The sequence below is a fragment of the Cetorhinus maximus genome, unplaced genomic scaffold, assembly GCF_964194155.1.
Source record: "Cetorhinus maximus unplaced genomic scaffold, sCetMax3.hap1.1 HAP1_SCAFFOLD_858, whole genome shotgun sequence".
Taxonomy (NCBI): domain Eukaryota; kingdom Metazoa; phylum Chordata; class Chondrichthyes; order Lamniformes; family Cetorhinidae; genus Cetorhinus; species Cetorhinus maximus.
The window spans coordinates 81555-93761 of NW_027596800.1; the positions used below are offsets into that span (position 1 = coordinate 81555).

The 12207-nt window shown below is 45.6% G+C and overlaps 1 protein-coding gene across 1 annotated transcript in view; it reads left to right on the forward strand.

Annotated features, from left to right (window-relative positions):
• Positions 1 to 6645, forward strand: part of btbd9 (BTB (POZ) domain containing 9) — a gene marked incomplete at its 3' end in the record, with an annotated part of 67151 nt that extends 60506 nt beyond the window's left edge. Inside the window, 1 exon segment of the mRNA XM_078536037.1 lies at positions 6421 to 6645. Coding sequence (XP_078392163.1) covers positions 6421 to 6645 — 225 coding nt within the window.
• Between the last annotated feature and the right edge of the window lie 5562 nt (positions 6646 to 12207).

The window sequence follows — 12207 nt, forward strand, 5'->3', positions numbered from 1 at the left end:
TAAATACACTCAATGACCTGGTCTCCACAGCCTTCTGTGGCAATGAATTCCATAGATTCACCACTCTCTGGCTAAAGAAGTTTCTCCTCATCTCTGTTCTAAAAGGTCTTCCCTTTACTCTGAGGCTGTGCCCTCGGGTCCCAGTCTCTCCTACTAATGGAAACATCTTCCCCACGTCCGCTCTATCCAGGCCTTTCAGTATTCTGTAAGTTTCAATCAGATCCCCCCTCATCCTTCTAAGCTCCATCGAGTATAGACCCAGAGTCCTCAAACGTTCCTCATATGTTAAGCCTTTCATTCCTGGGATCATTCTCGTGAACCTCCTCTGGACCCTCTCCAGGGCCAGCACATCCTTCCTGAGATACGGGGCCCAAAATTGCTCACAATATTCTAAATGTGGTCTCACCAGAGCCTTACAAAGCCTCAGCAGCACATCCCTGCTTTTATATTTGAGTCCTCTCGAAATAAATGCCAACATTGCATTTGCCTTCCTAACTACCAACTCAACCTGCAAGTTAACCTTAAGAGAATCCTGGACTAGGACTCCCAAGTCCCTTTGCACTCCAGATTTCTGAATTCTCTCCCCATTTAGAAAATAGTCCATGCCTCTATTCTTCCTACCAAAGTGCATGACCTCACACTTCCCCACGTTGTATTCCACCTGCTACTTCTTTGCCCATTCTCCTAACCTGTCCAAATCTTTCTGCAGCCTCCCCACCTCCTCAATACTACCTGTCCCTCCACCTACCTTTGTATCATCTGCAAACCTAGCCAGGATGCCCTCAGTTCTTTCATCTAGATCATTAATGTATAAAGTGAAATGTTGTGGTCCCAACACTGATCCCTGTGGAACTCCACTAGTCACCGGCTGCCATCCTGAGAAGGACCCCCTTATCCCCACTCTCTGCCTCATGCCAGACAGCCAATCTTCTATCCATGCTAATACCTTGCCTCTAACACCATGGGCTCTTATCTTACTGTGCAGCCTCCTGTGCGGCACCTTGTCAAAGGCCTTCTGGAAGTCCAAGTAGATAACATCCATTGGCTCTCCTTTGTCTAACCTACTCGTTACCTCCTCAAAGAATTCTAACAGATTTGACAGGCATGACCTCCCCTTGATGAAACCATGCTGACTTTGCCTGATTTTACCTTGAACTTCCAAGTATTCTGAAAGCTCATCCTTAATAATGGATTCTAAAATCTTACCAACAACCGAGGTCAGGCTAATTGGCCTGTAATTTCCCGTCTTTTGCCTCACTCCCTTCTTAAACAGGGGGGTTACATTAGCGATTTTCCAGTCCTCTGGGACCCTCCCTGACTCCAGTGATTCCTGAAAGATCACCACTAATGCCTCCACTGTCTCTTCAGCTATCTCCTTCAGAACTCTGGGGTGTAATCCATCTGGTCCAGGTGATTTATCCACCTTCAGACCTTTCAGTTTTCCTAACACCTTCTCCCTGGTAATGGCCACCATAGTCACCTCTGCCCCCCAACTCTCTTGAACTTTGGGGATGCCACTTGTGTCTTCCACTGTGAAGACTGACGCAAAGTAGCTATTCAGTTCCTCCGCCATTTCTTTGTTCCCCACTACTACTTCTCCAGCATCATTTTCCAATGGCCCAATGTCCACTTTTGCCTCTCTGTTCCCCTTTATATATCTAAAAAAACTCTTGCAATCTTCTTTTATATTACTGGCTAGTTTACCCTCATGTTTAATCTTCTCCCTCCTTATTTCTTTTTTAGTTGTCCTCTGTTGGTCTTTGTAGGCTTCCCAATCCCCTGGTTTCCCACTGCTCTTCGCCGCATTGTATGCTTTCTCTTTAGCTTTTATGCTGTCCCTGACTTCCCTTGTCAGCCATGGTTGCCTCATCCTCCCTTTAGTATGCTTCTTCTTCCTAGGGATGAATTTTTGCTGTGTCTCCCAAATTACTCCCAGAAACTCCTGCCACTGCTGTTCCACTGTCTTTCCTGCTAGGCTCATCTCCCAGTCAATTCTGGCCAGCTCCTCCCTCATGCCCACTTTTTTGATGCCATGAGACTTCATGGGGTCCAGAGTCAATGTTGAGGACTCCCAGGGTAACTCCCTCCTGACTGTATACCACTGTGCTACCACCTCTGCTGGGTCTGTCCTGTTGGTGGGACAAGACATACCCAGGAATGGGATTGGTGGTGTCTGGGACGTTGTTTGTAGGATATGATTACAAGAATATATCTTGTAAGTATTGCTTGAGTACAGAACTTGAGTATTGCTTAAAATAGATACATGTCAAAGTTTTTCATCTTGCACTCATCAGGACTATTCGCAAGAATACCAAATGTAAAGGGAACAACAATTTATACTTCATGAGAAGAGAGTAGTGATTGGTTAGCATGTGGACTCTGATTGGTAGAGATGTTGCCATGGAGAATGCACCAGTTAACTCTGATTGTTAACTCTTGGGCCAAGAACTTTCAGTCCTGAAAAGTGTCCAGTCTACCTCAGATTACCCTGGAATGGCAGGGTAGCTCAATAATTTGAGCAACAGGTGAAGCTAGCTGCTTCACACCGCTACTAAGCAGTAGCAACACAAGTGGTGTTCGCCGCTAACAAGATACTGCTGTCAAATCAAAAAGATGTTCTGCCTATCACGGAATATTTCTCATCAGTATTCACCAAAGAGCGGTCGATTTGTCTAGGGAAGAGTGTGTAGATAGCCTGGATCATGTTGAGATCAAAAAAGAGGAGGTGTTAGGCGTCTTGAAGAATATTAAGGTCAATAACTCCCCAGGGCCAGATGGGATCTACCCCAGAGTACTGAGGGAGGCAAGGGAGGAGATTGCTGGGGCCTTGACAGAAATCTTTGTATCCTCACTGGCTACGGGTGAGGTCCCAGAGAACTGGAGAATGGCCAATGTTGTTCCATTGTTTAAGAAGGGTAGCAGGGATAATCCAGGAAATTACAGGCCGGTGAGCCTTACGTCAGTGGTAGGGAAATTATTGGAGAAGATTCTTCGTGACAGGATTTACTACCATTTGGAAGTAATGGGCGTATTAGTGAGAGACAGCATGGTTTTGTGAAGGGGAGGTCGTGTCTCACTAACTTGATCGAGTTTTTCGAGAAAGTGACAAAGATGATCGACGATGGAAGGGCAGTGGATGTTATATACATGGATTTCAGTAAGGCCTTTGACAAGGTCCCTCATGGCAGACTGGTACAGAAGGTAAAGTCGCACGGGCTCAGGGGTGAGCTGGCAAGATGGATAAAGAATTGGCTTGGTCATAGAAGAAAGAGGGTAGCAGTGGAAGGGTGCTTTTCTGAATGGAGAGCTGTGACTAGTAGTGTTCCGCAGGGATCAGTGCTGGGACCTTTGCTGTTTGTAGTATACATAAATGATTTGGAGGAAAATGTAACTGGGCTAATTAGTAAGTTTGCAGACGACACTAAGGTTGGAGGAGTTGCAAATAGTGAAGAGGATTGTCAAAGGATACAGCGGGATATAGATCGGTTGGAGACTTGGACGGAGAAATGGCAGATGGAGTTTAATGTGGACAAATGCGAGGAAATGCATTTTGGAAGGTCTAATACAGGCAGGAATTATACAGTAAATGGCAGAACCCTTAAGTGCATTGATGGGCAGAGGGATCTGGGTGTACAGGTCCACAGGTCACTGAAAGTGGCAACGCAGGTGGATAAGGTAGTCAGGAAGGCATATGGCATGCTTGCCTTCATCAGCAGGGGTATTGAGTATAAAAGTTGGGACGTCATGCTGCAGCTGTATAGAACCTTGGTCAGGCCACACTTGGAATATTGCGTGCAATTCTGCTCACCACATTACCAGAAGGATATGGAGGCGTTGGAGAGGGTGCAGAGTAAGTTTACCAGGATGCTGCCTGGTCTGGAGGTTATTAGCTATGAGGAGAGGTTGGAGAAACTCGGATTGTTCTCACTAGAGTGACGGAGATTGAGGGGCGACTTGACAGAAGTTTACAAAATTATGAGTGGCGTGGACAGAGTAGATAGTCAGAAGCTTTTTCCCAGGGTGGAAGAGTCAATTACTAGGCGACATAGATTTAAGATGAGAGGAGAAAACTTTAGAGGAGATGTGCGGGGCAAGTTTTTTAGGCAGAGGGTAGTGAGTGTCTGGAATTTGCTGCCAGAGGAGGTGGTGGAAGTAGGTACGATGGTGGTGTTTAAGAGGCAGCTTGACAAATACATGAATAGGATGGGAATAGAGGGATACGGACCCTGGAAGTGCAAAATGTTTTAGTTGACAGGCAATATGATCGGCGCAGGCTTGGAGGGCCGAAGGGCCTGTTCCTGTGCTGTACTTTCCTTTGTTCTTTGTTCTCTTTGTTCTTGAAATGAGTGATGTGGTAGATGCATTTTGGTGCTGCTGTGATGCCAGGTATCTAGCTATATGTTCCAAAGACTGGCAGATCATATCAAACAGTATGTCCCTTTGGCTATTTACAACAGGCAGGGTTCTGACTGTACCCAACTAGCCTGTGCTTGCAAAACTCCAAACACACTGTCCAATATTAGATATGTTTCTGCAATTGGACAGCACTGTGAAACAATCCTGAGTGTGCTAAGAATTACGCTGACAACCAATTTATTATCAATTGGGTTCACTTACACATGCTAATAGCTACATATATTAATATACAGAACAGACAGAAAGAACATGCACCTGTTTTAACTAAGTAAAATAGGCAACAGCCATTCTTTGTTTTTTTTAAAATTCTGTTTGTTCATGGGGATGTGGGCATCACTGGCTGGGACAGCATTTATTGCCCATCCCTAATTGCCCTTGAAAAGGCAGTGGTTCATTGATTCCCCAGGGCAATGCCTTGACCAGAGTCAACCTGCCTGCATTAAATTTAAACAAAGCTTGACAGTTAACTGTTAGTCATTAGTTAACTGGTGCATTCGCAATGGCAACACATCGACCAATCAGAGTCCACTCTCTTCATGAAGTATAAATTGTTGTTCCCTTTACACTTGGTATTCTTGTGAATTGTCCTGATAAGTGCAAGATGAAAAGCTTCGACAACATGTGTCTTTCTACTCAAGTGTGGCTATGTCAGACTGTTGCCTGACTAGTCTATGAGATAGCTCTCCCAATTTTGGCACTAGCCCCCAGGAATTAGTAAGGAGGACTCTGCAGGGTCGACAGGACTGGGTTTGCTGTTATCGTTTCCAGTGCCTTGGTTGATGCCAGGTGGTCCATCTGGTTTGAAACCTGCATTAGCCTGGATTACTAGTCCAGTGACATTACCACGGTACCACAGCCTCCCCCTTGCTTAAAGAGATCACCAGCCGCCTATAGGATTCCACTGCAGTGCCTTTGACTCTCCCGATCTGGACCCACAAGGCAGCCTGTACTATTTGATCCATTGCTGGGACCTGGTTGATGGATGCCAGGTTGTGTCCACACGCTGATGGGTCTGCATATCACATGCAATTCACTACTACAGGAAGTAGTTGAGACCAAAACATTGTATGTTTTCTAGAAGGAGTTAGATATAGCTCTTGGGGCGAAAGGGATCAAAGGATATGGGGAGAAAGCGGGAGCAGGCTATTGAGTTGGATGATCAGCCATGATCATGATGAATGGCGGAGCAGGCTCGAAGGGCCGAATGGCCTCCTCCTGCTCCTAGTTTCAATGTTTCTATATCTCTGGAAGCCAAGGGCTAATGCTTTGGGGACATGGGTTCAAATCCCACCACGGCAGCTGGTGGAATTTAAATTTAATTAATAAATCTGGAATTAGTCTAATGGTGTCCACGAAGCCATTGGCGATTGTCACATTAGGGAAGGAAATCTGCTGTCCTTACCTGGTCTGGCCTACACATGACTCCAGACCCACAGCAATGGGGCTGTCTCTGAAATGGCTGAGCAAGCCACTCAGTTGTATCAAACCGCTATGAAGTTTAAAAGGAATGAAACCAGACAGACCACCCGGCACTGGAAACGATAACGGCAATCGCAGCCCTGTCGACCCTGCAAAGTCCTCCTTACTTACATCTGGGGGCTAGTGCCAAAATTGGGAGAGTTGTCTCATAGACCAGTCAAGCAACAGCCTGACATAGCCACACTTGAATAAAATCGTGCCGAGGACCATAGGATGCTTAGCTTCTACAAGGGATTTTGGTGATGCAAACGCTTTGTAGTGGCAGGAGAGACTTATGCACTCAACTCTCAATCTGCAGTGACCTATACAGCGGCAGTGGATCATACAACTGCACTTGACACACATCACCCTGAAGCAAATCACCGACACACATGTGGTTAGACCACAGTCCTGGGCACCACACCTTTGGGATATATTGGCCTTGGAAGGAGTACAGTATAGATTTGCCAGAACATGAATGGCCTCCCCCTGTTCCTGTGTAACCTGCACCTCATAGAGAAGCTGATTCTCCTCTTCTTTTACCAGGTCATATTCATACTACATTGAAGTGTCGATGGATGAGCTAGATTGGATTCGGATCATCGATCATTCCAACTACCTGTGTCGCTCCTGGCAAAACCTATTCTTCACTCCCCGTGTCTGCAGGTGAGTGCAGTTAAAGGGCTGTTTACACTCTAGGTGCCATGTAGGACTTGTGGTCGAGAGTGTCTGGTATGTTCACTTGTTGCTGCCTATTCACACAGGAATCGGGTGAGTATTCCTAGTGTAGGAGTAGAGTCTGCTTTTCCACTTTGATTTTATCTCATTATCCTCCACCTAGCTGGAACTCCTGCTCCCAAGAGGGAGGCATTCTCTTCAGGTTTGTTTCTGTGATGAACTGTTATTAGGACCTTATGCATGACAGCAGAGCATAAACTCAGTATAGTGAGTGGAGGAAATACTAAGCAGCTGATCCTGCCAAATGGATTAATGCCAAATTGCAAGCTTGGTTAATTGTTAGCGGGCACCATTACAGATTCTGGAGGTCAGAGTTCAAGCTGCATTCCATGATTTGAGCAAGTCTTGTAAGTTGAGGGTAGGTGGATAATCTAAATGTGGCCGATTGTTTAATTGAGACTGTCAGTGCAGAACGAACAAGCCTGAAGCAAGATCAGCTTGAAAGGAAAATTCTCTGTCAGCTAGGATCTGACTGGTACGGCCAGATAGAAAGCTAATGTGGGAATGAATCCCACAAAAAGATGCTGTCAGGCTATATCGTATACTGTTAATGAGCATAAGTGCAAGTTGAGATGGCTTCTTATTGCAGTGAATATGATGGCATGTTGAACATTGAGGACAATCACAGGTCACTCGCGGATAGTTGGGGTTGGATCTAATGCAGAGTGTAGATGTCAATTAGCCAGAACTTTCTGCAGATAAACAGCCACCTGCATTGCACCCCTCTAACCTCTGACCCCTGACAGCCACATTGACCTGATAATTGACATTGACCCCTGGTAGAGGGTGATGGGGAGTCACATTATCATGTCCCAGTGTAAACAGGCCAGTGTAGGTGTGTCAGCCTGAAATATTCCAGCTAAAATACTCTGAGCTGTACAGCAGTAGAGGATAGTTTGGCCAGATGCCTTTTTCTGGTCATCTGAAAACAGTCCCCATTAGACAAAGTAACTTATTCCCACCAGTATTCCGAAAGGTGGGAAGCCTCACTGTTGCTTGACAATTGCTTTCTGTGAAAGCTGTTTTTGAAGCTCCCATTTAAATGCTGCCGGATCCTCTCCAGGGATATGCCACTTGTTTTGAAGTGCCCGACTCCGCAAAAAGATGCAGAAATTGCACAAATAAATTTGGATTTTACTCACTCAAATGTTAAATGAGCTCTATGGCTATATTACCGGATCCTTTCTGCCAAGCAGTTCAATTAATTGTCAGTCTGACATGCTGCAGGGTTTGTGAACTGCAAGACTACACAATTTACTGCAGGATGCCTTCACCCTTGAGAACTCATTATATACAGCAATGTCACTTGCTACCTCTCATACGCTGCTGAAATCAGGCCATTAACTGTCAGTTAAAGATAGCTCATCTTGCTCCTACCAGCACCTCACAGTATTACTTCCCCCTCCTCCTGCCTATTTCTCTCGCAATCTCTCCCCCTCTCTTTCTCTCTAACTCCTTGCCTCTCCTCTTGTCTTTCTCTGACTCTGTCTGAATCAGAATCTCCCCCGCTGACACTGACCTTATCAACTTGAAGTGCAGACAACCTATCTAATACCACCTCCTTATCAGATTAAACCCTTCAAGTGTCTGAATTACCTCCCTTTCACCATGACCTGGGTAGCATCTTTGCCCTCGGTAAAGACAGATGCAAAGTATTCATTTAATACCTCAGCTTTGCCCCCGCCTCCATGAGCCAAGCTTCTTTTTGGTCCCTAATCAGCCCTACTCCTTTTTCCACCTTTTTACTATTTATATAGAAACATAGAAAATAGGAGCAGGAGCAGGCCATTCGGCCCTTTGAGCCTGCTTCGCCATCTCTTATGTGGGACTTTGTCAAAAGCCTTCTAAAAGCCCAAATAAACCACATCCACTGGCTCCCCCTCATCAACTCTACTAGTTACATCCTCGAAAATTCCAGTATATTTGTTAAGCATGATTTCCCTTTCGTAAATCCATGCTGACTCTGTCCGATTCTGCCACTGTTTTCCAAGTGCTCAGCTACTAAATCTTTTATAATGGATTCTAGAATTTTCCCCACTACCGATGTCAGGCTGACTGGTCTATAATTCCCTGTTTTCTCTCTACCTCCCTTTTTAAATAGTGGGGTTACATTAGCTACCCTCCAATCTGTAGAGACTGTTCCAGAGTCTATAGAATCTCGGAAGATGACCACCAATGCATCCACTATTTCTAGGGCCAATTCCTTAAGTACTCTGGGATGTAGATTATCAGGCCCTGGGGATTTATCGGCCTTCAATCCCATCAATTTCCCCAACACCATTTCCCTACCAATACTGATTTCTTTCAGTTCCTCCCTCTCACTAAACCCTGTGTTCCCCAACATTTCTGGTATGTTATTAGTGTCCTCCTTTGTGAAGACAGAACCAAAGTATGTATTTAGTTGGTCAGCCATTTCTTTGTTCCCCATTATAAATTCCCCTGTTTCTGACTGTAAGGGACCTACATTTGTCTTCACCAATCTTCTTCTCTTCACATACCTATAGAAACTTTTACAGTCAGTTTTTATGTTCCCCGTAAGCTTACTCTCGTACTCTATTTTCCCCTTCTTAATCAATCCCTTGGTCCTCCTTTGCTGAATTCTAAACTGCTCCTAATCCTCAGGTCTGTTGTTTTTTCTGGCCAATTTATGTGCCTCTTCCTTGGATCTAATACTATCTTTAATTTCCCTTGTAAGCCATGGTTTGGCCACCTTTCCTGTTTTACTTTTGCACCAGACAGGAATAAACAATTGTTGCAGTTCACCCATTTGCTCTTTGAATGTTTGCCATTGCCTATCCACCGTCATCCCTTTAAGTAACGTTTCCCAATCCATCACAGCCAACTCGCGTCTCATACCATCGTAGTTTCCTTTGTTAGGATTCAGGACCCAAATCTCAGAACCAACTATGTCACTCTCCATCTTGATGAAGAATTCTATCATATTATGGTCGCTCATCCCCAAGGGGATGATTATTCCTTTCTCATTACACAATACCCAGTCTAGGGTGGCCTGTTCTCTAGTTGGTTCCTCAACGTATTGGTCCAGAAAAACATCCCGTATTCACTCCAGGAATTCCTCCTCTACGGTATTATTACTAATTTGATTTGCCCAATCTATATGCAGATTAAAGTCACCCATAATTACAGATGTTCCTTTATTACATGTGTCTCTAATTTCCTTTTTAATGCCATTCCCAACATCACCACTACAGTTTGGGGGTCTATATACAACCCCCACTAACGTCTTTTGCCCCTTAGTGTTTCTCAGCTCTACCCATACAGATTCCACATTGTCGGAGCTAATATCTTTCCTCACTATTGCGTTAATTTCCTCTTTAACCAGCAATGCAATTCCACCGCCTTTTCCCTTTTGTCTATGCCTATAGAAGATTTTTAGACCCCCTTTTATGTTAGCTACCAGTCTCTTTCAACACGCTTGCTTTGCTTTTCTTAGCTTTTTCACCTCCTCTGTGAGTCTCTCTCCCTCTCTCTCCCTCCCTGTATGTCTGTCTCTGATTCTGTCAGGTCTCGTAGCATTGTTGGAGACAGAAACAGAGTTAACGTTTCAAGTCCATGTGACTCTTCTTCAGTCTTTAGCTCTGAAGAAGAGTCATATGGACTGGAAACATTAACTCGTTCTCTCGCCACAGATGCTGTCAGACCTGCTGAGTTTTACCAGCAGTTTCTGTTTTTATTTCAGATTTCCAGCATCTGCAGTATTTTGCTTTCATCTGCTTCGATCTCTCTCTCTCTGCCTTTCTCTTTCCCCCTCTCTCTCTCTCTGCCTTTCTCTCTCTCTCTCTGCCTTTCTCTCTCTCTCTCTCTGCCTTTCTCTCTCTCTCTCTGCTTTTCTCTCTCTCTGCCTTTCTCTCTCTCTGTCTGCCTTTCTCTCTCTCTTTGTGCCTTTCTCTCTCTCTCTCTGCCTTTCTCTCTCTCTCTCTCTGCCTTTCTCTCTCTCTCTGCCTTTCTCTCTCTCTCTGCCTTTCTCTCTCTCTCTCTGCCTTTCTCTCTCTCTCTCTGCCTTTCTCTCTCTCTCTCTGCCTTTCTCACTCTCTCTCTCTGCCTTTCTCACTCTCTCTCTCTGCCTTTCTCACTCTCTCTCTCTGCCTTTCTCTCTCTCTGCCTTTCTCTCTCTCTCTGCCTTTCTCTCTCTCTCTGCCTTTCTCTCTCTCCTGTCTTTCTCTCTCTCTCCTGTCTTTCTCTCTCTCCTGCCTTTCTCTCTCTCCTGCCTTTCTCTCTCTCTCTCTCTCTCTCTGCCTTTCTCTCTCTCTCTCTGCCTTTCTCTCTCTCTGCCTTTCTCTCTCTCTGCCTTTCTCTCTCTCTGCCTTTCTCTCTCTCTGCCTTTCTCTCTCTCTCTGCCTTTCTCTCTCTCTCTGCCTTTCTCTCTCTCCTGTCTTTCTCTCTCTCCTGTCTTTCTCTCTCTCCTGTCTTTCTCTCTCTCTTGTCTTTCTCTCTGTCCTGCCTTTCTCTCTCTCCTGCCTTTCTCTCTCTCTCTCTCTCTCTGCCTTTCTCTCTCTCTCTCTGCTTTTCGCTCTCTCTCTGCTTTTCGCTCTCTCTCTGCTTTTCTCTCTCTCTCTGCCTTTCTCTCTCTCTCTGCCTTACTCTCTCTGCCATTCTCTCTCTCTCCCTGCCTTTCTCTCTCTCTCTCTCTCTCTGCCTTTCTCTCTGCCTTTCTCTCTCTCTCTCTCTCTGCCTTTCTCTCTCTCTGCCTTTCTCTCTCTCTGCCTTTCTCTCTCTCTGCCTTTCTCTCTCTCTGCCTTTCTCTCTCTCTGCCTTTCTCTCTCTCTGCCTTTCTCTCTCTCTCTGCCTTTCTCTCTCTCTCTCTCTCTCTCTCTCTCTGCCTTTCTCTCTCTCTCTCTGCCTTTCTCTCTCTCTCTGCCTTTCTCTCTCTCTCTGCCTTACTCTCTCTGCCATTCTCTCTCTCCCTGCCTTTCTCTCTCTCTCTCTCTCTGCCTTTCTCTCTGCCTTTCTCTCTCTCTCTCTCTGCCTTTCTCTCTCTCTGCCTTTCTCTCTCTCTGCCTTTCTCTCTCTCTGCCTTTCTCTCTCTCTCTGCCTTTCTCTCTCTCTGCCTTTCTCTCTCTCTGCCTTTCTCTCTCTCTCTGCCTTTCTCTCTCTCCTGTCTTTCTCTCTCTCTCCTGTCTTTCTCTCTCTCCTGCCTTTCTCTCTCTCCTGCCTTTCTCTCTCTCCTGCCTTTCTCTCTCTCCTGCCTTTCTCTCTCTCCTGCCTTTCTCTCTCTCTCTCTCTCTGCCTTTCTCTCTCTCTCTCTGCCTTTCTCTCTCTCTGCCTTTCTCTCTCTCTGCCTTTCTCTCTCTCTGCCTTTCTCTCACTCTGCCTTTCTCTCTCTCTCTGCCTTTCTCTCTCTCTCTGCCTTTCTCTCTCTCTCTGCCTTTCTCTCTCTCCTGTCTTTCTCTCTCTCCTGTCTTTCTCTCCTGTCTTTCTCTCTCTCTTGTCTTTCTCTCTGTCCTGCCTTTCTCTCTCTCCTGCCTTTCTCTCTCTCTCTCTCTCTGCCTTTCTCTCTCTCTGCTTTTCGCTCTCTCTCTGCTTTTCGCTCTCTCTCTGCTTTTCTCTCTCTCTCTGCCTTTCTCTCTCTCTCTG